Genomic DNA, 26,648 nt, shown 5'->3' on the forward strand with positions numbered 1-26,648 from the left:
TTTGTGTGTGGGTTTTGTTTTGTTTTGTTTTGTTTTGTTTTGTTTTGTTTTGTTTTGTTTTGTTTTTGTGAGATGGAGTCTAGCTCTGTAGCCTAGGCTGGAGTGCAGTGGCGCGATCTCAGCTTACTGCAGCCTGTGCCTCCTGGATCCCAGTTCGAGCAATTCTACCTCAGCCTCCCAAGTAGCTAGGATTACAGGCATGAGCCACCATGCCCAGCTAATTTTTGTATTTTTTAGTAGAGACGGGGTTTCACCATGCTGGCCAGTCCGGTCTTGAACTCCTGACCTTGTGATCTGCCTGCCTCAGCCTCCCAAAGTGCTGGGATTACAGGCGTGAGCCACTGCACCTGGCCGGTAATCAACTTTTTTTCTGATATTCAGAAACTATTCTACTTCATTCATCCAGAACTTTGGGGTTGGGGGGAACCAAAAATGGGCCTAGAGTACAGTACCTATCTTTAGTAAGCTAAAGGTATTAACTTCACTATGCACTGATACAAATCTGTTCGTATTGACTCAGTAGCAAACTAGGGTGTTTATGTCCACACTTATGAATGGACCATTTTCAGAATGGAGTTGTTTGCTGTTTGCTTCTACTTCTCATTCACCCCAGCAGAGCCCCTATGGGGATAAAAAAGGTAAAATAGAATGTTAACAGACTTTTTTTTTTTTTTTTTTGAGACGGAGTTTTGCTCTTGTTACCCAGGCTGTAGTGCAATGGTGCGATCTTGGCTCACCGCAACCTTCGCCTCCTGGGTTCAGGCAATTCTCCTGCTTCAGCCTCCTTAATAGCTGGGATTACAGGCACACACCACCATGCCCAGCTAATTTTTTGTATTTTTAGTAGAGATGGGGTTTCACCATGTTGACCAGGATGGTCTCGATCTCTTGACCTCTTGATCCACCCACCTCGGCCTCCCAAAGTGCTGGGATTACAGGCTTGAGCCACCGCACCCAGTCTTTTTTTAAAACTTTTTAACCCATGACTTCAAGGAAGAAAGATGCAAACAACAAATACATAAGGTAAACTGCTATGGTAGGAAAACCCCGACTTAGCTTCTGTTCCCATTCCTGTCACTTAGTAGCTGTGCACTCTTTTTTTTTTTTTTTGGAAAAAAGAAAAAGAAAGAAAGAGGAAGAGAAAGAGGGAGAGAGAACGGGAGTCTTGCTTTATTGCCCAGTCTAGAATGCAGTCTAAAAATGGGTATTGAAAACCTCTTTTATGCCAATAATTGTGCTTAACAATGGAGACAGGAAGGAATAAGGGAGGAAAATAACCAACAAACAGCCAACCAATATTTCATTTAAACCTGTGAAATGCTATGCAATTGCTCAGGAGTGATTTACTTCCAATTATGTGGTCACTTTTAGAGTAGGTGTGATGTGGTACTGATAACAATGTATGTTTTGTGGATTTGGGGTGGAGAGTTCTATAAACGTTTATTAAGTTTACTTGTTCCAGGTCTGAGTTCAAGTCCTGGATATCCTTGTTAATTTTCTGTCTTGTGGATCTATCTAATGTTGACAATGTGATGTTAAAGTCTCCCACTATTAATGGGAGTCTAAGTCTCTTTAGAAGTCATTAAGAACTTGTCTTACGTATCTGGGTGCTCCTGTATTGAGTGCGTGTATATTTAGGATCGTTAGCTCTTCTTGTTGCATCGATCCTTTTACCATTATGTAATGTCCTTCTTTGCCTCTTTTGATCTTTGTTGCTTTAAAGTCTATTTTATCAGAGGCGAGAATTGCAACTCCTGCTTTTTATTTATTTATTTATTTTTGCTCTCCATTTGGTTGGTAAATCTTCTTATATCCCTTTGTTTTGAGTCTGTGTATCCTTGCATGTGAGATGGGTCTGGATGCAGTGGGGTTTTGACTTTTTATCCAATTTGCCTGTCTGTGTCTTTTGATTGGGGGGTTTAGTTGATTTAAATTTAGGATTAATAATAATATATGTGAGTTTAATACTGCCATTTGATGCTAACTGGCTGTTTTGCCCATTAGTTGATGTAAATTCTTCATTATGTTGATGCTCTTTACCTTTTGGTATATTTTTGGAAAGGCTGATACTGGTTGTTCCTTTCTATGTGTAGTGCTTCTTTCAGAAGCTCTTGTAAAGCAGGCCTGGTGGTGATGAAATCTCTGAGTACTTGCTTGTTCACCAAAGATTTTATTTTTCCTTCGCTTATGAAACTTAGTTTGGCTGGATATGAAATTCTGGGTTGAAAGTTCTTTTCTTTAAGGATGTTGAATATTGGCCCTCACTCTCTTCTGGCTTATAGGGTTTCTGCTAAGAGATCTGCTGTGAGTCTGATAGGCTTCCCTTTGTAGGTAACCTGACCTTTCTCTCTGGCTGCCCTTAGCATTTTCTCCTTCATTTCAACCCTGGTGAATCTGACGATTATGTGCCTTGGGGTTGGTCTTCTTGAGGAATAATATCTTTGTGGTGTTCTCTGTATTACCTAGAGTTGAATATTGTCTTGCCTTGCTAGGTTGGGAAAGTTTTCCTGAATCATATCCTGAAGAATATTTTCCAGCTTGGATTCATTCTCTTTGTCACATTCAGGTATACCTATCAAACGTAGATTAGGTCTTTTCCCATAGTCCCATATTTCTTGGAGACTTTGCTCATTCCTTTTTATCCTTTTTTCTCTTATCTAGTCTTCTCGTTTTATTTCATTGAGTTGGTCTTCGACCTCTGATATCCTTTCTTCTGCTTGATCAATTTGACTGTTAAAACTTGTGCATACTTTGTGAAGCTCTCGTGTTGTATTTTTCAACTCCATTAATTCACTTATATTCCTCTCTAAATTGTCTATTCTCATAAGCATTTCATCAAACCTTTTTTCAAGGTTCTTAGTTTCTTTGCATTGGGTTGGAACATGTTCTTTTAGCTCACAGAAGTTTCTTATCATCCACCTTCTGAAGCCTGATTCTGACAATTCATCACACTCATTCTCCATCAGGCCTTGCTGATGAGGAGCTGCGATCCCCTGAAGGAGGAGAGGCATTCTGATTTCGGATGTTTTCAGCCTTTTTGCACTGGTTTCTTCCCATCTTTGTGGATTTATCCACCTGTCATCTTTGTAATTGCTGACTTTCAGATTGGGTCTCTGAGTGGATGTCCAGCTTGTTGGTGGTGATGTTATTTCTGTTTTTTAGTTTTCCTTCGGTGGACGCCCCTCCCCCACAGAGCTGGACCTTCCTGGGTTCAGCTGTGCTTGCTGTGAAACTCTCAACCATCAGCATCTCCAATTGCTGTTTTTTTGTGGGGTAAGGGACCAGCCGAGCCTGATTACCTGGCTCCCCGCCTCAGAGCCCCCTTTTTTTCTTTTCCTAATTGAACAGTTGATTCTCTCCCAGGTGCCCCAGTAGCCCACCAAAAAGGCGCCGGGATCTATGCAATTTCCCATGTGGTTACCACGCCAGCTGAAACAGCAGTGCTGAGATTTGTGGCGCTTTTCTGCCCAGGAATCTCCCGGCTTTAGTCCCTCTCTCAATCAGCTGAATGGGTGACTCTGCCTTCTCAGAGCTCCAAACACCAACTAAAAGGGCACCCAGTCCTGCATACTCCGCACTGAGAACCGCCGCGCCGGGACGGCAGCAAAACAGCCACGCCGACCAAGAGAGTCGCGCTAGTGACCCATGGGGCTCCTCCGTTAGGAATCTCCTGGTCCGTAGGCAACAAAAATTTGTCTGGAAGTCTGGCATCCACTCACTACCTGTGCCTTCACTCGGAGCTACAATCCTGAGCTGCCGCTAGACGGCCATCTTGGATCTCTCTCAGCTGTGCACTCTTAAGCAAGTTAATTAACCCTCTAGACTCAGTCTTGTCACTGTAAAATGGAAGTACGTTCATTTAGAAATATTTTTAATGCCTGCTATGTGTCCGCTGCTTTACTATGCACTCAAGATAGTTGCCATATCTTCTTCATGAGGTTGCTGTGAAAGCTAGATGAGACACTGCCTGTGGGAGCGTTTTGAGGTTGTTTTTGTTTATTACACCTAGAACAGTCTCAATCTTCAGTCAGCAAAGACTCGATTACTTTGACAGAAAAGTACACTCTTTCATCTGTAGCAAAGTTTGAAACAAAGAAATATTTGACTTTAACCCCAATTCACAGGAAAGTTCAAGTAGCCCCAATCTTCTTTGCCCAAGCATTCTAGTTAATACAGTTTTTTGTTGATGGGGTGAGGTTGTTATTGTATTATTGTCTACTGCTGCGTAACAAATTTTACCTGAAAACTTAGGCTTAAAACAATAACTGTTTGGCTGGACACAGTGGCTCATGCCTATAATCCCAGCACTTGGGAGGCTAAGACGGTATTGTTTGAGCCCAGGAGTTCCAGACCAGCCTGGACAGCAGAGTGAGACCTCATCTCTACAAAAAGAAAATTTTTAATTAGTCGGGCATGGTGGTGTGTGCCTGTAGTCCCAGGTACTGGAGGGGGTGAGGCAGGAAGATTGCTTGAGCCTTGGAGGTCAAGGCTGCAATGAGCCAGATACTACTGCACTCCACCCTGGCTGACAGAGTACGATCCTATCTCAAAAAATAAACAGTTATTATCTCACAGTTCCCATGGATTACACTTCCTAGGTTAACTAGGTGTCTCATGAGGTTACAGTCAGGCTGTCAGCTGGGAACAGTGGTCTCCCTGGAAGAATAAACTGGTGGAATCTGCTTCCAACTTGTGGTTGTTGGCAAGCTTCTTTCCAGTTGGGCTTCTCTAAGGGCTGCTGTTATGGACTGAATTGTGTCCCACTCAAAATTCATATGTTGAAGTCCTAACCCCCAGTACCTCAGAATGTGACTGTATTTAAAGATAGCTCCTTTAAAGAGGTGATTAAGTTAAAATGAGGCCATTAGGCAGGGCCCTGCTCCAGTCTTGACTTTTTACAAGAGGAGGAAATATGGACACATAAGGAGACACCAGGTATTTGCACACATAGAGAAAAGACCATGCAAGGACACAGCAAGAAGGCAGCCATCTGCAAGCCAAGGAAGAAACCATACCAGCCAGCACATCCATCCTGGGCTTCGAGCCTCTGAAACTGTAAGAAAATGAGTTCCTGTTATTTAAGCCACTTATATGTGGCATTTTGTTATGGCAGTCCTAGCAAGCAAATCCAGCTGCCTTATCCCTTGGTGGCTAGCCTCCCCTGAGCAAGAAAAGCCGTGACAGAGTGAGAAAGCCCCATGGCAGGAGCCACAATCTTTTTATAACTGAATCTTGAAAGTAACGTCTCATACATTATGCAGCATTCCCTCTGTTAGAAGTGATTCCAGTGTACACCCAAGGGAGGGCGATTGCATAAGGGTATACCTTCCAGGAGGAGGAGTCACAGGTCATTAGAAGGCTGCCTGCCACACTAGTTTAGGGTTGCTTTTAAATAAGTTAAAGCATTAAGAGATGGACAGATTGGCAACTTTTACATGATACAGTAGATTCAACCTCACCAAATACACGAGCACTCGAACTGTATCGATAGGCCGTACCCTCATTCTGTGAACCTAAGGTTGTTATGATCTGTAAGATAAAAAGTTTTGACATTTAAGACAAGGTTTTCTGGGGGGTGAAGAAGAACATTTTAATGGACTAGATGGAAGAGAAATGGTATTATCAATAAATGCTTAAGTCTAAGTTGAATACGGTGCTTCTCATCCAGGGTTGCGAGGGGAAGGAAAGAGGGATAAAGTTTGTCGTTAGTTAAAAAGCACAGTCAAACTATAATGTAATCTTAAGGGAAAGTGAAAAGAAATTTATAGCTTTCATAATCTGCAGAAGATAAAACTGAAGATAATCTTGGTTGTTGGAGCGTAGGTCATAAAAGGCTGAGAAACTGCTCTAATCATTCTCTCATTGCTAATGGACAAAAAGGAGAAGGGTTCAGGGTGGGTATGCAGTGCACCATAATACCCAGAGAGATTTTACAGCTTAGAACATCCTGTGAAGAGTAAGAAAACAGTTAAAGGGCTGCATGGATTAGTTTGGAAGATAAATATAAAGTAGCACTCATATTCTGGATCCTTTAAGAACTAATAGGAAAAATTCACAAGAGAAGGATTGGGGATTGTTGAACCCAAGCTTTAGTTCAAAGGATCCAGAGGACATCTGCTTTGTGGTGATAGTGAGCTGACATCTGATTCTTCAGTAAGTACACTGAGTTCACAGTAGCTTTAGCTTCTAAAATTAGTAGCATTTTCAGCTTGATTGTCTATGTTTGTCTAACAATCAAAGTCTATGTGGCAAAGCTGTCATTATTCCCAACCAAGGTCAAACTTCTTTTCACCAACAGCCCTCGTTGGTTTCTTGAATGATGCTAATATGAAGGGAAATTCTCCCTTTGCCTTCCCGAGAGCTCTAAGGAGCTGTCACTAGTAACAACCTCTCTACATATTCAGCTCCAAAAATTTAGCTCCTGCTTCATTGGAACTCTCTTGGGTGGGTCTTTAAGAGAGGAAGAAACTGTTTCCTGTTATCTCCAGGTTGCCCCATAACAACATGACAGGCTGATTCTAGGATCCATTTCAGTTTTCCATACAACAAACTGTGAAACTAGAGTCAGACGGATGGTGAGAGGTTCCCACAAGACCCAGACTAAAAAGATGTTTTGGGATTTGGATATTTCTATGGATTATCTAAAGAGTTCTCTTGAAAGTAGATGTTTATGTTGATATGGAACAGTTTTTGAGAGATATTGTAAAGTAAAAGATGCAAAATAACCCCAACCCACTGTAGATTATGCAGATTATGCTTATCTTAGTATAAAAAGAGGAGGAGGAATATACATTTGTATTTGCATAGACAGTCCTAAGGAGGGTGAGCCACACACCTATGCAAACCAGTAACAGGCAGCTGCCTGCCTCTGAGATGGAGACCCAAGAGTCTAGGGCGGAAGAGATACTTTAACTCCATAATCTTTTGTATTGTTGTTTAAAAAAAAAATTCATGCATAGATGACTTTTAAACCACACAAATAGGAAATGTTTAAAAGAGAAAACCCTTGAAGAAATGATACGTAAGTTACTGCATATAGCCTTTAAATTCGTGCTCTATTCTCCTAAATAGTAATTTGAGTTTTCTGGTTCTCGATCCTTTTTGTCATCATAATTTGAAAAATTGTAGTAGGAATAGCAGTTATTTACTGAGCACCTGCTATATCCCAGGTGCTATAGTTTTTACATAGATTTTTTTCACTTAATCATCACAACAATCATGAGAAATACTTCTTACTGCCTCGTTTTTACAGTGGAGACAGATATTCCTTCTTTGGGTTTTCTTTAGAAAATAGAGAGTTCCAAGATTGATTTTCTACCAAATGTCTATTACTTTGCTCCAGCAAAGATTAGAATGGCCCTTCTGAGGGGTGCATTGGATCAGTTGTGCCTTTCAGTTTTTCTTCTCTTTCTCGGGCTTATCTTAATGTGTAGTCAGATCTTTCTTGCTCTCCATCCCTCTCTGCTTCATGGTCTTTCTATCCAGCTCTCTTCCTCACTTTGTATTTCTCATCACAGCCTCATTGACCTCCCTGTTTCTTGGTTTATATGGCTTCTTTCATGTGGCAAGATCAGGTGGAGGGGTGTGATTTGATCTTATTCTTCCCAACTTAGTGACTACAGAGTGAGGGAAGCTTCTCTCCTTCTACCTTTGTGTGTGTGTGTGTGTGTGTGTGTGTGTGTGTGTGTGTGTGTGTGTGTCTGTGTGTATCCCAAAGAAGTTCTGGGATTGGCTTGGCCTGGAAAATAAGACCACCTCTTGAAGTAATTGCTGTGGCCAAGGGGATTCAGGCTTTGGCCAGGCCTGGGATCACATTTGCATCAACTTTTGTGATCAAGGGGGTAAGGAATTAACATTTGTAGCCTGGCAGTAAAATAGCTTGGTTGGAATAGAAGAAGTGGGTAGCAGTTTCCCAAAGGAAGGGAAAGGGGCTGAAACCATAAGCAAATGGACAGTGTCACTAGGCAGACAAAAATAGTACATTTTCTCACTTTCCACCTTTAGCTTCTTAGCATCTATACAAATGCAGAGTTAAATAAGACAATGCATGCAGTAAGCACTTCATATAACACTGGAGCAGAATAAGTGATAGATCAATATCTATAATTATTGAACATCTTTAAAATTGTGGTGAACTATGCATAAAATATGCTGTTTTAACCATTTTTAAGTATATGGCATTAAGTACATCCACAATTGTAATCATTGCCGTCGCTCACCTCCAGGGTTTTTTTCTTCTTGCAGAACTGTAGCTCTGTAGCCATTAAACAACAACTCCTCATTCCCTTTTGCCCCCAGTCGCTGGCAACCACCATTCTACTTTCTGTCTCTATGAATTTGACTACTCTAGGTACCTCACATAAGTGGAATCATACAGTATTTGTCCTTTTGTGACTGGCTTATTTCCCTTGGCATAGAGTTCTCCAGGTTCATCTGTGTTGTAACATGCATCAGAACTTCCTTTTTTAAGGTTGAGTCATACCCAGTGTATGTATACACCACATTATTTATTAATCCATTAATGGACACATGGGTGTGTAAATATCTGGTTGTGTCCCTGCTTTCATTTCTTTTGGGTATATACACAGAAGTGGAATTGCTGGGTTGTATGGTGATTCTATTTTTAATTTTTTAAGGAACCACTGTCCTGCTTTCCATGGTGTCTGTACCATTTTACACTCCCACCACCTGGGCGCAAGGGTTTTTATTTTTCCACATTCTCACTAACAGTTGTTGTTTTATGTTTTTTTTAAACGTTTATTTTATGTTTTTATAGCAGCCATCCTAATGGATATGATGTGGTCTTTTTTTTTTTTTTTTTTTTTTTTCTGAGACAGAGTTTCGCTCTTGTTACCCAGGCTGGAGTGCAATGGCGCGATCTTGGCTCACCGCAACCTCCACCTCCTGGGTTCAGGCAATTCTCCCGCCTCAGCCTCCTGAGGAGCTGGGATTACAGGCATGCGCCACCATGCCCAGCAATTTTTTGTATTTTTTTTAGTAGAGACAGGGTTTCACCATGTTGACCAGGATGGTCTTGATCTCTTGACCTCATGATCCACCCGCCTTGGTCTCCCAAAGTGCTGGGATTACAGGAGTGAGCCCCCGCGCCTGGCCTGATGTGGTCTTAAATTAAACCTTGGTAACTGAGATAATACTAGTGCCACTGATAAAATTAGCATCTGGATGAGTGGGGCAGATAGTACTGTTAGAATTTTCAAAGTCAATTTTCAATGATGGCTGAGTGTTAAACTCAGCTAGGTTTTCTCAAAAGAAAAGGAGAAGTCGGAGCCAGAGGTAGAGTTGAGCAATCATCCATATAGAGATACTTGTTAAAGCTGTGAGTAGGTACGTTCTCCAAAGTAAAGAGTTTAAGGATGAGCAGCAAGGTTCAAAGGATTGAGGAAAAGGAGCCAGTGTGGGAGCCCATGGAAGCAGCCTTGAGACACCTGGCTATTTCAGAAACTGAGACCCAGGATGGAAATGATCAGTGAGCTCAGATGCCAAGACAGATAACTTTATTTAAATTGCCTGTGAATAAGATTTTGTTAAGTTAAATCCATTTATATCAATAATACCCCGTAGTGCCCTTTATAATTTTCAGAATGCTTTCATGGAGATTTCCTTATTTGGCCCTTACAGCAATCTAGTGAAGTACATGCGTTTTTATGCTCACATTACAGAGGAAGAAACTGAAGCACAGAGAGATTGCAGTTTTCCTAAGTTTACTGCTGGTATATCTCGGTTTCCTAGGATGATCAGTTTTGGGGAGGCTGAAGGCACAGTAGTTCAGAGAAGCTTACAGCAGAGTAGGCATGAGTTGTTTTCCCGTAATGCCCCAGAGGCTTGTCATCCCTAGTACATGAGATCTCATTCAGTACTTCCTGGAAACAGTATATACTGGCCACTTTCAGTTTCCTCTGAAAACTAGTCAAGAGCTTGATTGCCCATACCCTAGAGCAGTGATTGTTAAATTGTGAGTCATGGCAGGGCACAGTGGCACATGCCTGTAACCCCAGCACTTTGGGAGGCGGAAATGGACAGATCACAAGGTCAGGAGTTCGAGACCAGCCTGGCCAACGTGGTGAAAGCCCTTCTCTGCTAAAAAATACAAAAATTAGCTTGGCATGGTAGTGGGTACCTGTAATCCTAGCTACTCGGGAGGCTTGAATTGTTTGAAGCCAGAAGGCAAAAGTTGCAGTGAGTTGAGATCATGCCATTGCACTCCAACCTGGGTGACGGGCCAAGGCTCTGTCTCAGAAAAGAAAAAAAAAAGCGGGGCGCGGTGGCTCAAGCCTGTAATCCCAGCACTTTGGGAGGCCGAGGCGGGCAGATCACGAGGTCAAGAGATCGAGACCATCCTGGTCAACATGGTGAAACCCCGTCTCTACTAAAAATACAAAAAATTAGCTGGGCATGGTGGCGCGTGCCTGTAATCCCAGCTACTCAGGAGGCTGAGGCAGGAGAATTGCTTGGACACAGGAGGCGGAGGTTGCGGTGAGCCGAGATCGCGCCATTGCACTCCAGCCTGGGTAACAAGAGTGAAACTCCATCTCAAAAACAAGAAAAGAAAAAAAAAAAACAAAACTGTGAGTCATGACCTAGTGGTGGGTCATCCAGTCATTTTAGTGGGTCACAGTCAGGCTCACAAGAGCTAGTGGAATGTGTCCCTTCCCAACTCTGCCTTCAGTAACTTCGTGTTGGTTATCTGAACTCAATAGTGGTGGAAATCAGCACACAACACAAAGTTGGGGCTTTCGTTTGTTTTACTATAGAGAGCCAGTGAAATGTTTTCTAGCACACCACTAGTCACAGTCATCATTCCCCCCATTTCCTCCCCAGTGCAGCAGAATGAAATAGAAAAATGCCAGGGTCTATCTATAGTAAAAGTAAGTGTAAGTATTATGGGAATTTTATTTAAGTAATAAAGATGGTTATGTGTTCAGGGACAATGTAAGACACATTTTTTACTATGCATTGCAATCAGAAAAAAAGTTTGAAAGTGACTGGTGGTCACTGGTCTAGCGTCCCTTCATTTACTTCCTTTTTTTGTTTGTTTGTTTTTTGAGACACAGCCTCACTCTGTCACCCAGGCTAGAGTGCAGTGGCATGATCACAGCTCACTGTAGCCTCATATTCCTGGGCTCAAGCAATCCTCCTGCCTCAGCCTCCTGAGTAGCTGGAACCACAGGTGTGTACCACCACATCCAGCTAATTACGTTATTTTATTTTTAGTAGAGATGAGGTCTCTACATTGCCCAGGCTGGTCTCAAACTCCTGGGCTCAAATCCTCCTGCCTCAGCTTCCCCAGGGGCTGGGATTATAGGCATGAGTCACCATGCCCAGCTGTATAATTTACTTCTTACTTTCCTTAGGTAACTGAAAGTGCTGTTCTCCTCCTGATCTTCAGGCAGAGAACTGATATCCAGCATCCTCTTTGACTCATTAATAATGCTGCGCCTACCAGAGGAGGAATGAGGCTGAATTGTTATCAGACTAGAAGCTATTCTAGAAGAGACAAAACCCCACTTACATCAATCTTTTGACTCAAAGCTGTACAAAAATCCATTCTAATGCCCCACCAAAGATTTTCTCCAGTGAGCAGAAAACAAAAATCATTATCCTTAAATCCCAAAGGTTTAAGGCTTGTGAATAGCATGAATCAGTTTATAGGGGGTAGCATTGTTCTACTCTACCACTCTTCATTGCCAGAGCCCCCTATAAAGCAATTAAATCTTTTTAAGAAAGAAACTCTTAATAGAATAAGTCATTCTCCTTTTAATAATTCAGTCATTTATTTTCTAAATCTAGGTTTTATATGCTTTATATCTGATGACATAAAAATACATCAGATATACTCAAGTAGGTTATGCTTCAAAACTAGCATGGTAGATCATAGAATTAGATCTCAAGAGCTTTAATTTTAATCAGCCTTAAACATTTTAAATTTTCATAAAAGGGTGGCTGTTAAGTATTCTTATGCCAAAAACCCTCTGTCAAACATGTTAATCAGTCTTCCCTTAGGATGCTTACTGTCTAAATGTAGTTGCAAAAAGAAACACTTTTCACTAAATGATGTTTGAAAGTCATTCAGAGATCTCAATCTCTCTATTCCGTGATAAAATTTTATCATACCCATCTGACAGGCTTATTGTAATAAAATGATCCAGAAAAGGGGAACATGGTTTTCTACAGGTTTGTAAGAATTAAATATATCTTCAGAAATGAATTATGTGCATTATTCTTAGAAGAATTAGGCTTGTTGTATTACTACAATTCTTTATGGTAGAATTTCTTAAAATAGCATTTCATTAAAATTATTCAACACTCATTTGCGAGTAGAAAGGAAACCTTTCCCCGTAGTTGGACACTTGAGCTCTTGTTGGTTTTAGCATCTGAACTGAACCAGATGCCTGCATTGCTTGTGAGAAATTAAAAAGCATTTCTATGAGGGCATGGGGGTACTGCTGTAGTCAGCAGCTCCCATGTGGCTACATAGCAGAGTTCCTTGGGCTGCCTTTGCTCTGAACAAACCCCTTGCAGCTGTGCCCGGCGCCTTTGTGACACTCAGGCAGGGTTTCATGAAATGGATCTAATGCTCTTGTGCCTGTGTTGTTCATTCCTACATACTGGAGCTCTGCCCAGGAAGGTGAGGGGGCAGCAGGTTGGCCCACACGCCCCAGCTGTCCCTTTCTACTAATGTCACTGAGGATATAAATAAATTGATTCATTCACTTCCTTTCTTATCAAACCAGAACGTTGTCAGAAGATACTGCCAGGGCTGTCCGGATCAGTTGAAAAGGCCTTAGAGACAAGTCTAAGAGGTAAACATCTTTGCATTTAGGTCATATTTTAAATTAAGTTTTTAATTTGATTTTTCTTATTTACTTCAGACCTTGGAGGGAAAAAAATAACTTTGGTTGTATGTTCATAACATTTAAGGTCTGGAGCTTCTTTATTTGCCCCATTTTCCAGATGGCAATTTTTTCTTTTTGCTGTATTTTTTTTTCTTTTCTTTTTTCTTTTTTTTCTTTTTTTTTTTTTGAGACAGGGTCTTGCTATATTGCCCAGGCTGGTCTTGAATCTTGAACTCTTGGGCTCAAGTGATTCTCCCTCCTCAGCCTCCTAAACTGGGATTATAGGCACGCATCAGCACACCTGCCTGGCTTAGGGCCTTCTTTATTGGCAGAGAATTCATGATAAACTGTTTTATCATAGGCTGTCCTAAAAATGTGTATCCCTTACCTTCAGACAGCTGATGCATGGTAGAAGTACTGGCCTGGTAGTACAGATTGCTACTGATCACATTAGGCCTTTTGTTGTTTGTAGAAGCCTAGTTTGTATTGTTAGTTGGAAGTCTTTTGCCACCCATAGGGTAACAGTGCTATGGATCATAGGTCAATCAAAGATTTACCAAGCAGCTCTCATGTAAATATTTACAAGGCAAAATGCTAGGTGCCTTGGGTTATGTGAAAATTTGTAAAATATGGTCTCTGCACTTCAGAGTGTAGCAGTGAAAATAAGCAATGTATGCAAGACATGCTCCCCCATGTCCCCCCAGACAATAAAAGAAACAGTGATTTAGATAGTTTAGGAGAGTCTATCCACCATTCCTCTTTGGTAACTTATGCTTCCAAATGAGCATGAGATGTGAATCTGCTCTTGGCTTCAATGGTTCTTTATTCCTAGGTGATTCTCATAGTGTACTTCACCTTGGCAAATGTTGATAACAGTGTCTGAAAATATTTGCCTTCTCTGTGGCCCCAAACATAATCCAGTCACTTTAGTCAAGTGCTAACAAAAGAACAGAAGGCTGGAAGAATACATGTGTTTGTTGGACTCCCTGATAGTTGCCAAATGGGCATGATGTATTTTACAGGTGCTTTAAGACTTTTAGGGTAGTTCTGAATAAATTTTATGTTTGTGTTGCTTGTTGACTTTAGGACTAACATAATAAGATATAACTTCATTTATTTCTTAAATGCCAAGTGAGCGTATAAAGACAGCATTGAGTGTATAAGGACAGCATTATCTGTAGACATTTGACTAAAAAAAGAATTTCCAGGCCAAGCCATCAAAGCAAAAATAAAGATGGGTTAGCTTCAATGGCTGGTATTTCAAATTTCTACAAAAAAGGGAGGGGGTTGGGGGAAGAGCTTGGCTGTAACTATGGTCGTAAAGGCAGTGATGATAATTTATAACCACAAGCTGGACCCCTGGTAAACTTGGGCATGGATTCGCATTCTGTAGGTGGCCTGAAAAACTTCAGACTGGGAGTTTAACCTAACAGAATCAAATACATAGTTTATCTGGAGGACTCCTCCTCCAGCCCAAACCTCAAATAATTCTCACAGATTAAGTTTTATGAGATCAGAGTTTAAAATCACAAAACAAATAAAGAAACGTGACGCCATGAGCAAAGCCAACAAAATAATAGATAACAGTGTTAGACTAAGATACTGAAATTGCCAAATCATGCAAAATAAATTTTCTCATATATTTAGAGAAATTAAAGAGAGAGTAAATCAAGAGATTAAAATTATGACCAAGCAGATTTGAAATAGAACCAAGTAGCTCCTTTGGAATTGAAAAAATAACGATTAAAGTTTAAAAATCAGTGGATGGGCCTACCTGCAGATGTGACCCAGTTCACTGAAGAGAGATTGAATGAACTCACTGACGTATTTAAAGAAATGATCTGGGCACTTGTCTTTCAAGTCGCCTTCTTGGCCCTCTTCCAAGTGTACATTCCTTCCTGCTCTAAAGCTTTTTAATAAACTTTCACTCCTGCTCTAATACTTACTTGCCTTGGTCTCTCCTTCTGCCTTATGCCCCTCGGTCACATTCTTCTGAGGAGGCAGGAATTGAGGTTGCTGCAGACCAGTACAGATACAGATTCACTGCTAACATATTCCAGTGCCATGTGACTCGGATACCTTCCACCGGTAACATACCTTGCTGTGTGACTCAAATACATTCCCTGCTTGCCATCAAACTTCAGATTGTTCTCAGTGAAGGATACCATCCTTTCAATATTCAAGAGTCACCCTTCTACAGAGGACCCCTAGACTGCCCATCAGTGGAACACAACAAAGACAAAATCCTGTCCCTGTCTCTCTTGGGCCTAGCTGGATACCACTTTGACCAACCCACGGATGGAGCCACCCTGCTCTGACAGCTAGCAACAGGCCAAGATCCGCAGAACAGCCAATTACCACCCCTCTGTCAGCAGAAAGCAGTTACAGAAGACTGACCTTCATCTATTTTCCCCAAAGAATCGGGGTCTTGGACTTTTGAGCAGGAAAAGGTTATAGTAGGTAGTCAGACATGAGCAGGGCAGGAGAGGGCTCCTTCCCCACCTGCTCCTGCATCGCCTGATGGTCAATGTCAGGTGACCATCAGGTGTTGGTTAGGCAGTTGTTAACAGTCTTTCTAAAACAATAATCAGTTGCAACCAGCACCAGGGAAAGGCAGCCTCCTTACAGACAGGAAAAACCTGAAACTGGTATTAGTGGCTTCCTGATAAGATCTCAGGAGTTGGGTAAGTGGGCTTGAGCATGTGCATGAAGAGGCAAAATGGCGGCATTTAACTGGCACAGGACCTTCCTAGGGACATTCAGCTGGTAAGGGAAGCACGTCTCAAGTGAGCATGCATACAACTCCAGTAAACGCTGTGCATGCTCACCTACCAAGTGCCATCAGGCCACTGCATCTGCGTATGTGGACAGCCCACTCCAAGGGAAAAACCAGGGGACAAGAGATGCAAGATGCCAGAAGTATGCCAACATATAAAACTCCAAGTCAGAAGGTCAGATCTCATGCTTGGTCTCTCAAGTCACCTGCCTCTTCCAACTATACTTTCCTTCCCTTTGTTCCTGCTTTGAAGCTTTTTAATAAACATTCACTCCTGTTCCAAAAGGAAAAAAAAAATGATTGGGAATGCAGCACAGAAAGAAAAAGAGGTGGAAAGCCAATTAAGAATGCCTAATAAATACTTAGTTGGAGCTCTGAAAAGGAAAAATGGAAAGGGACTGTATTTGAAGAGATAATAGCTAAAAATTTTTCAGAACTAGTGAAAGATACACATATTGCAGTGAATCACAAGAAATCCACACCTAGACACATCATACTTTAGAACACTGAGGTCAAAGGATGTTAAAGCAGCTGCAGAGGGGAAGGATCACCAGAGCAGTTCATCTGATTGACAGCTAACATCTCAACAGCAAAGATGGAAACAAAAATACAGGGTAATGTTGCTGTTGAGGAAAGGAAAGAATTACTAAACCATAAATGTATTTTAAGCAAAAATATCTTTCATGAATAGGATGAAATACGTTTTCCAACACATAATACCCAGAAGAGTTTGTCACTAGTAGACCTTTGCCAAGGAGTTTAAAGAATGTATTTCAGACAGAGGAAGGTATTATAAGACCAGAAGAAAGGCGTGAAATGCAGGAGGAATTGGGGTCAAAGAATGCATAAAATCATGGCATATATGCACATAATGAGCAACAAAGTGATGATAATGTTCTTGTGAGGTTAAAAAGAACATGAAAATATCCAAACCACCATATCCTGTAAATCAAGGAGAGCAGATGTTCAACATTAAAGTCATCTAAGTTCATACTGTACAATAAAAAGGTAAGATTATTGATGAATTTTAGCTTTACATAGTTAACATATACAATTGTTAAATAAATAAAGTATTTTTTTAAAAAATAGAACATTTTCAAAGTAGCAGAGAGAAAGTGGAATGAGAGAATAAACACACAAGGAGGAAAAGGAAACAGAGAAGGGTTGGAATAAATAGAAAGTGCAACTTAAAACAATACGAACAGGCGCAGTGGCTCATGCCTGTAATCCCAGCACTTTGGGAGGCCGAGGCGGGTGGATCACAAGGTCAGGAGATCAAGACCATCCTGGTCAACATGGTGAAACCCCATCTCTACTAAAAATACAAAAATTAGCTGGGCATGGTGGCGCGTGCCTCTAATCCCAGCTACTCAAGAGGCTGAGGCAGGAGAATTGCCTGAACCCAGGAGGCGGAGGTTGTGGTGAGCCAAGATCGCACCATTGCACTCCAGCCTGGGTGACAAGAGCGAAACTCCGTCTCAAAAAAAAAAAATACGAACAAATAAAAGCATTGGTCCTTTCAAAAATGTGAGGCCACTAAATGTTCCAGTGAAAATCAAAGGCTGATTCATTCATGAATGCAGCAAATATGTACCAAGCATCTTCTATGTGTTCAACAGTATTCTAGGCACTAGGCACAAGCCATAGAGCAGTGAGCAAAACAGCCAAAAGTCCCCATTAGGAGAGATGGACAACAGACCAAATAAGTAACACAAATAGTACATGAGATAGTGGGAAATACTCTAGAGAAAAAAACAAGCAGTGAAAGAAGATAGAGAATGGGGAGGTTCACCATTCTAAATGAAGAGGTCAGAGAAAGTGGCGTTTGACGTATAAGACCTGAAGAAGAGGGACTGAGGTGGCAGATATGCATGGAAGGGAATTTCAGGTGGAGGGAACAGTGTGAGCACAGGCCTTGAGGAAGGGATGTGGCTACTGTGATTGGGAAATTCAAGTGGAGCTGTAGTGTTGCACAAGAGAGCAGAGGAGAGTGAGAACAGATGAGGCTGAGAGATGACAAGGGGCCGGATCATGCAGACCCTAGGGGCCAAGGAGAGGAGCTGCACTCATCTTCTGAGCGTAGTGGAGCCATTGAGAGGTTTTCAGCAGAGGATTTCACAGGATGGCTGTGGCCGCTACATCAGGCAGGGTTGAGGTGGGAGCAGTGGAGGGAAGAGAAAATGGCCAACCAGAAATATTGTCAGCCTGGATTTTTTAAATCCACTTTTAGGCTATTAAAACAAGAAAATCTTAAACATAGGCACATAGAAAGGATGAAAGAAAAAGGTTGGTAAAAGATATGTTGGGAAAATACCAAGTAAAAGAAAGCTGATGTAGCTATATTTATCAGATCAAATAGATTTTCAGGCAAAAACCATAACAAGAAATAAAGAGGGTCACTACATTATGGCTAAAGGTTCGCCGAGGAAGTTCTCAGCCATTTCTCATTGACTTACTTTAACTAGCGTATTTCTTTTTCATTTAATAAATCAGATACATATTTATAAAAAGTACATTGGGCAAAAAATTAACAGAACCATAAGAGAAATCAATAAATCTAGCTTTATGCTGGAAGGTTTTAATGTAACTCAGTCATTGCTAGATCGAACAGTCTGATAATAAGTAATGTTTAAGAGAATTTGAGAGACTGGGCAGAGTGGTTCACACCGATAAACCCAGCACTTTGGGAGGCTGAAGCAGAAGGATCACTTGAGCCCAGAAGTTTGAGACCAGCCTGGGCAACAAAGTGAGACCCTGTCTCTCCAAAAAAAAGTCAAAAAATTAGCTGGGCATGGTGGTGTGTGCCAGTGGTCCCAGCCACATGGGAGGCTGAGGCATGGGGATCACTTTAGCCTGGGAGGTTTAGGCTGCAGTGAGCTGTGTTCATGCCTCTGTACTCCAGCCTGGGCAACAGAGCAAGACCCTGTCTCAAAAAATAAACTAACAAAAAAACTGAAATTTTAACTAACAGGCTTGATCTCATAGACATATGTAGAACATCACACTAAATAACTATATAATGCACATTCTTTGCAATCTTCCATGGGGCGTTGCAGAAACTATGTAGTAGGCCATAAATCACATTTCAGACACCATGTTCCTTGACCACAATGCAGTAACAAAAAGATACTGGAAAAAATTCTCATATGTTTGGAAATTAAAAAAGAGTTAACTAATTTAAAAATCATTATTGGCTCATGCCTGTAATCCCAGCACTTTGGGAGGCTAAGGCAGGTGGATCACCTGAGATCAGGAGTTTGAGACCAGCCTGGTTAACATGGTGAAACTCTGTCTCTACTAAAAATACAAAAATTAGCCAGGTGTGGTAGCAGGTGCCCATAATCCTATCTTTTTCAGAAGGCCTAGGCAGGAGAATTGCTTGAACCTGGGAGGCGGAGATTGCAGTGAGCCAAGGTCATGCCATTGCACTCCAGCCTGGGTGACAAGAGTGAAACTCCATCTCAAAAAAAAAAAAAATCATAAATAAAATGTTGTTTAATATAGATAACTTGAGAAATGTAGGTAAAGTAATACCTAAAGGAGAATTTATGCTTACAGTGAGGGAAGAGGAAGGGCTGAAAGTTAATGTGCCAAGTATCTGGCTCAAGCAGTTTAAAAAAAGTCAAAAGAAAGTAAAAATCAAAAAATAAGTAAATAATAATAAAGACCCAGAGGAAAATAAATGTACAGTTGAGAAGGATGAGTTAGAGACATTATTATACATGCTTCAGAGATTAAACAGATTATAGGAAGATAATTATGAATAACTTTATGCTGATATGCTGATGTATTTTTAAAACTTTGATGAGATGGATACAATTTTGATATTTAACTTACGAAAATTTACTCAAGAAGAAATACAAAATCCAAATATTCTTTTAGTTATTAAGGAAATCGAATCAAGAACAAAAAATCTTCCCACAAATTAATTACCAGGCTTTTATGTTTTACTGATGAGTCCTACTAAACATTCAAGGAACAAATATTTCAATCTACAAACTACTCCAGAGTATAAGAAAAGAGGGAACACTTTCCAACTCTATTATTTTAATATCAAAACCTGGCAAGGAAAGTCCACAAAACAAGTTCTAAAATTACAAGACTTTCTTAATTGAGTATTAAAATGCAAAAACTCAGGTTGGATGTGATGGCTCACGCCTGTAATCCCAGCACTTTGAGAGGCTGAGGCAGGCAGATCATTTGAGGTCAGGAGTTCAAGACCAGCCTGGCCAACATGGTGAAACCTATCTCTACTAAAAATACAAAAATTAGCCCGGCGTGGTGGTGGGCACCTGTAACTCTAGCCACTCGGGACGCTGAGGCAAGAGAAATACTTGAACCTGGGAGGCAGGGTTTTCAGTGAGCCAAGATTGCGCCACTGCACTCCAGCCTGGGCAACAGAGCTAGACTCTGTCTCAAAAAAAGGACAAAAATTCCCAATAGAACAATAGCAACTTGAATCTAATAATGTTTAAAAATATAATGCATCATGACCAAGTTAGGTTTATCCCAGAAATTCAACAATTGTTTCATATTTAGAAACTGACATTAGTCCGACTGGAGCGAGTGAACCTAGTGATTGTGTGGTCACATCTCGGAAACTGGTCGCCCTAGCAGCATGGCTGACCAACTGACTGAAGATTGCAGAATTCAAAGAAGATTTTTCACTATTTGACAAAGACAGTGATAGAACTATAACAACAAAGGAATTGGGAACTGTAACGAGGCCTCTTGGGCAGGATCCTACAGAAGCAGAGTTACAGTACATGATTAGTGTCCCGATGGTAATGGCATCCATGAGTTTCTGACAATGATGGCAAGAAAAATGAAAGACACAGACAGTGAAGAAGAAATTAGAGAAGCATTCAATGTGTTTGAGAAGGATGGCAATGGCTATATTAGGGCTGCAGAATTTCGCCATGGAGAGAAGTTAACAGATGAAGTCGATGAAATAATCAGGGAAGCAGATACTGATGATGACGGTCAGGTAGACGATGAAGAGTTTGCCCAGGTGATGACAGCAAAGCGAAGACCTTGTACAGAATGTGTTAAGTTTCTTGTACAAAACTGTTACTTGCCTTTTCTTTGTAACTTACCTGTGAAAGGTTTCTTCCTACTGTCAAAAAAAAAATGTGTGTATGGTAATTAGGACTTCATTCCTCCATGTTTTTTTCCTATATTGTCATTGTCTTGAAACCGTATATTAGAAAACTGATCAACTAACATGTTGCACATGGCTTACTCTGAGTATAACTAAGCCCTTCTGCACCTCTTAGCTTAGATGGAGTTAGTCAAATGAGGGAACATCTGGGTTATGCCTTTTTTCAGAACAGTTCCCTTTAGGAACTGTCAGCAAGTTGTTGAAGTGTGTAACTCTACCTGCACTATGGACAGTAAACAATGTGTACTTTAAAAGTTGCCTGTTGCAGAAGGGGCGTATTTCCAGATACTCCTACACTCTTTTTTTGTACTGCTGGTCCTGTACCTGAAACATTTTGTTTTATTGTTACTTGCTTTTAAAACTGTCTAACCACGTAAAGAAAGTCCACTTAAAGCATAGTTTGCCTCAAATCCATGTCAAGTTGTATTTTTTCCCAATAAAAAATTACAATTTAAAAAGTAAAAATTGCCTAAGGTAATTTATTGCAGTAACAGATTAAAGGGGGAAATACGTTTCTTTCAATGGATGCAGAATTAGCATTTGTATCTTCATGACTTTTAAAAAGGTTCCTAGGATAGAAGGGAGTTTTCACTATCTAATAATAAAGCATCACTACCAAATCCAACAGTAAACATTGCACCTTTAATTGGGATTCCTTGAAAGTATTCATTGCCTTAAAATGAGGAGCAAGTCAAGGGAGCCCACCATCACTTCTAGTCAGTGTTGTAGTGGGACATCCTAGCAAGGAAAGTAAACGGAGACCAGGAAATGACATAGGATCGGAAAGGAGGCAGATAACGTATTTGACTGTAAACCCAGAGAGGATATTCAAGTAGATTGTTAGCTTTATCAGAGAATTTTTCCAAAATCAATTACATTTCTGTATTGCTGCACAAACAAGTAGAATATGTGATTACAGAAAAGACACCCTTCACAGAGCATCAAAGCACATGCCTAGGAATAAATCTAACAAAAGATACCGTAAGACCTGTGATTAAAATATATGTATATCTAAAACCTTATCGAGAGACACTTCAGAAATTCATGGAGAGAACTACATGTTCATGGATTAAAAGTTACAGTTTGTGGCAGGTTGTGATGGTTCACACCTGTAATTCTAGCACTTTGGGAGGCTGAGGGGGATGGCCTAAGCTTCCTAGGAATTTGAGACCAGCCTGGGCAACATGGCAAAACCCCATCTCTACTAAAAACACAAAAAATTAGCCGGGTATGGTAGTGCATGCCTGTAGTCCCAGCTACTCGGGAGACGCAAGAATCAGTTGAACCCAGGAGGCAGAGGTTGCAGTGAGCTGAGATCTCACTGCTGCTCTCCAGCCTGGGCAACAGAGTGAGACTCTGTCTCCAAAAAAAAAAAAAAAAGTCACTTCTCCCTAAAATTGAGAAGGGTAAAATTGAAAATTTCTATATTTGAGAGGGTATTAGTTTATTTTCTTTGAAATTTATATGAAAGAAGAACCCTTCTACTCCTGTAAAGAATGCCAATAGAGGACTGTGTGACTTGTCTTAACCAGATAACAGGAATTACCATCAAGCTTACGTGCTTCAGAGAGTGAGATATTGACACAAAATAGAGAAATCTATGTATTCTATTTTAGAATGGTCTATGTATAGGAAACAACTTATGATCAAAACACATAGCAGTTAGAGGAGGGAATGATAGACTTCAGTAATAATGTCAAGACAGTCAATTACTCTGTAGGAAAAAAATGGAATTAGATCTGTGCTTCATACTGTACACAAATTCAGGTTGGATTAAAGACTCAAATATGAAAAGCCAAAGAAGACATTAGAGGACCGACCGTATCATCATGGCCATAGTAAAAGGAAAGGACTTGTAAAATTAAACCCAAAAAGTGCAAACTGTAAGGTAAAAACTGATAAATTCGACTTGGTTAAAATTAAGAATTTCTAAGATGCCATGAAGATACTGTAGCAGTTTCTTTTTCCTTTGTTTCTTATCCATTAGAGATAGATTGTGAAGTATTTATGGGTGGAGTGATAATGTTACCTTGAGTTTGCTTTGAAAATGCTCCAGGAAAAAATGTGAAGAGATGAAACAAATAGTAGGATGTTGGTAATTATCAAAGCTAGAAGATGAGAACATGGAAGTGTATCATACTATTTATGTATGTTTGAAAGTTTAAAAACGTTTATAGGGGCCGGGTACAACTTGGCTCACACCTGTAATCCCAGCACTTTGGGTGGCCAAGGCAGGAGGATTGTTTGAGTCCAGGAGTTCCAAACCAGCCTGGACAACATAGGGAGACCTTGTCTCTACAAAAAAAAACTTTAAAAATTAACCAAGCTTGATGGCACGCACCTCTGGTCCCAGATACTCAGGAGGCTGAGGTGGGAGGATCACTTGAACCCAGGAGGTCAAGGCTATAGTAAGCTACGGTTATGCCACTGCACTCCAGCCTGGACAAGAGGGAAGACCCTGTCTCAAAAAGAAAAACCTTTTCTGAAAAGATCGTTTGTTAATTACATATCTAAATACAATTAATCTTTATCCTGAGCATCTCTTATCTTATAAATTAATAAATTATAAAACAATTTCTTTGAAAAAATACCAGGCAGGACACAGTGGCTAACACCTGTAAAGGCAACACTTTGGGAGGCCAAGAAGCATATAAAAAGATCCTCAATATCATTAGCCACTGGGGAAATAAATTAAGCCACAGTGGTCAGCAGCCAACAGCACAGAAAAATCACTTGAGCTGAAGAGTTTGAGACCAGACTGGGCAAGACAACGAGATCCCTCCCATCTGTACCAAAAGAAAAAGAAAAATCTCAGCAGTGTATCACTTCATGCCCACCGGCATGTCTATAATGGAAAAGAGGCATGGGAAACTTCATGCAATGTTGGTGGGGTGTAAAACGGTGCAACTGCTTTTGGAAACAGTGTGACGGTTCCTTAAACAGTTATACAAAGCGTTGCCATATGACCCAGCAATTAATTTCACTTCTGTATCTATACCCAAAAGAAGTGAAAACATAATTGAAATATTTGTACATCATGGTTTATAGAAATACTATTAATAATAGCCAAGAGGTAGAAACAACCCAAATGTCCACAACTGATGAGTGGATAATGAAATGTGGTCTGTACACAATGGAATATTATTTAGCCATAAAAAAGGAGTAGAGTAGTACTTGCTACAGCATGGATGACCCTTAAAACATTATACTAAGTGAAAGAAGCTAGTCACAAAGGACCATTGTAGGATTCCATTTGTAGGAAATGTCCAGAATAGGCAAATCTATAGAGACAGAGGGTAGACTAGACTAGTGACTGCCTATAGCTGGGGGATGAGAGATGTAGGGGGTGATGGTGAAGAGGTGTAGGATAATGAAAATGTTCTAAGATTGACTGTGATAATGGATGGACAACTCTGAATATAATATGCTAAAAGCTGTTGAGTTGTAGATGTTGAAGGAGTGAATTGTACCTTATGTGAATTAGATCTCAAGCTGTTTTTTTAAAAAATCAATAAATAACAATTCAATAGGAAAATAAGCACAGGACATATCCATGCATTTCATATGAGGAGAAACACATATGCACAATAGATGCTTGAAAAGATGCTTAACCACATTACTTCTGCACATGTAGAGATGTGGAGAAGTGGGGGCACTCATCCACTGCCAGAGGGACTGTAAATTGTATAATCACTTGGGAAAATAAGATGGCATTAGAGAGTTGAAGATGCAAGTGTTTATGGCCCAGCAATCCCCCCCCAAGTATATGCTGAAAGAACTTCTACCAGTAGTATACTGAGACCTCATGTGTAATCACAGGAGCACCACAAAGTTCAAAGCCACATAAAACTGAACAGTATATTATATGGTGGTATAAAGATCATAAACCTGTTTTTTAAAAGCAAACCAGGGAAGGATAAACGCCATATTCAGGATGGTGAGAATGGGAAAGAATTGGCAGGGTCTAGCAGGGATGCTAGTTCCTTTTCTAAACTAGATGGTGGGCATATAGGTGTATATCGTTGGGGTTGAGGGGTTGTAGAGAAGGCAAAGTATTACGGACAACCCGACATTGAGGGAAAATTCAGGAAACCTCAAAAGCATACATGCAAGAATTTGTTTCATGGACTTTAAAAATGCAAATGTGTTTCTAGAAAAGATGGACGTATTTAGAATTTTGTATTTGAAAAGCAAAAGATAAAATGTTTTTGTTCAAGAAAAAAGGAACGAGAACAACACAAAAAGAAACAGCATGGAAGGTTTCCAACAGAAGTGGTTAAAATCAAGAGCTTTGTACTTGGAGGTGAACTTCATTTATTTGAGCCACCACGTCTTTATTCTTCAGTGATGTTAGATAAAGCAGACATTGCTGCCTGTAAGTAAAACCCCTGCTGTCATTTCATTCATTTTAATAGTTGCCTTTTTCTTTTTCAGATCCTGCTCACACTAAAAGATGAACCACAAACACACAGAGAAACAACCTATTCATCACTCCTGGGTGCGTGATTGAGGGTGAAGCATCCACCAGCACTGCAAGGGGTCCATAGTATTTTTTTTTTTTCTGCCTCAAAGTCCCCAAAACCTTCGAGCAGATATGGCAGTAGGTGGTTGCCAATCAGCCAGTGCAGACTTTCACTGGGACAACAACAGGAAAGCAGATCCTCTGGGTTTTGATGGAACTTGGCAGTGGGGACATTCAGCTGATGCATTATATACCCCAGCAGAGCACACATGTATCTTTTACCTTCCCTTTACCCCATGCCCCCAACCTGCTTAGGTCTTCTCTGTCCCTTTCCTGCTGCTGCACAGAGATGATATAAAAGAGGCTCTTTGGCTATTGCATTTTGCTTCCTCATCTTTTCCAGATTGCAGTATGAAGCTTTATTTGGTTTGTACAAGCTTAATATTCCAACCTCATCATCTACCAAAGTTGCTCCTCCCTTTTCAGAGGGTCTGGGGGAAAGAGGAGCATTCATCGAAAGTCTCCTAGGGAGAGGAGACAAGTCGGTGTGCTGTTGACAGCATCAGCCAGGGTAAAAGCACCCTTTGGAATTACTGATTTCAAAGATTAATAAAGTAATTCTATTTTTATTTTCTTTTTTTTTTTCCATTTACTAATTTCCCAACAATCAATATTCACAAACAGGACTGAAGTGGAATCAGTGTTTTATTTTACTTTATGGCCAGGCAGTTTTTTAAACTTCATTTTAGAAATGTGAGCTATAAGAGGTATTTTATTTTTACATTTTGTTTCAGCAGATGGTGGGTCCAGGCTATTCCCAAAGATGGCTCCGGCCCCTGGGGAGTGAGCATGTGCAGATGTCTCTTTTATCAGCCCTCGACAGGCAGGCTCCCTCCCAGCATGGGCCTCCAGTGGCTTGAGCCCTGTATCCAGTTGCACATTGCTTACCTTGCAGTTCACCTGAGTGATGCAGCACAGCCGCAGTGCTGGCCTCTCAGGACTCTGCCCTCTCGCTTCCTCCCCTTTCCTAGGTCCTCTCTCTCTCTCTCTCTCTGGCTTCTGCTGGAGAAAAGGTTGAACATTGGACAGCAGAGTCCACTGAAGGACTGACTTAGCTGCCCTAAGGAGTTACTGGGGGAGAACCCAAAGTCTGGGGCTTCTTCAACAGAGTCCTACAGACTCGGCGTTGAAATCCAAAAAGAAAGCTGACACCTAAAAAGGCAGAAAAGGGACTTTATTGCCTTCTTAGTGAATGAAAGCAAAGGTTTGGGTACATTTAAGCATTTTGTTTGCTTGTGAAGCATAAGGGTTGTCAGAGGCAGGAGAGAAGTGAGAATGCATTCCAGATGTGCCTGGGGCTGGATAGTAGTTTGCGGACACCTTAACTATTTGCTC

At 40.8% G+C, this 26,648-nt stretch overlaps 1 protein-coding gene and 1 pseudogene across 39 annotated transcripts in view; both read left to right on the top strand.

Moving 5' to 3' along the window:
• TTLL5 (tubulin tyrosine ligase like 5) overlaps positions 1-25,882 on the top strand; it is a 293,499-nt gene extending 267,617 nt beyond the window's left edge. For 32 of the 39 annotated variants that reach the window (XR_013521423.1, XR_013521412.1, XR_013521413.1 and 29 more), the window contains one exon: positions 25,226-25,882. Coding sequence is in view for 28 of the 39 variants with exons in the window: in XM_078335474.1 (XP_078191600.1) it covers positions 25,226-25,248 (23 nt within the window). In the remaining 11 variants the exon portion in view is untranslated. Of the gene's footprint in view, positions 1-12,752; positions 12,822-25,225 lie in introns of all 39 variants that reach the window. The other 7 variants (XR_013521419.1, XM_035261080.3, XM_078335478.1 and 4 more) reach the window with 2 other exon arrangements.
• Positions 20,184-20,925, top strand: LOC144577445 (calmodulin pseudogene; annotated as a pseudogene).
• Positions 25,883-26,648: the final 766 nt, after the last annotated feature.

The sequence above is a fragment of the Callithrix jacchus genome, chromosome 8 (genome assembly GCF_049354715.1).
Source record: "Callithrix jacchus isolate 240 chromosome 8, calJac240_pri, whole genome shotgun sequence".
Taxonomy (NCBI): Eukaryota; Metazoa; Chordata; class Mammalia; order Primates; family Cebidae; genus Callithrix; species Callithrix jacchus.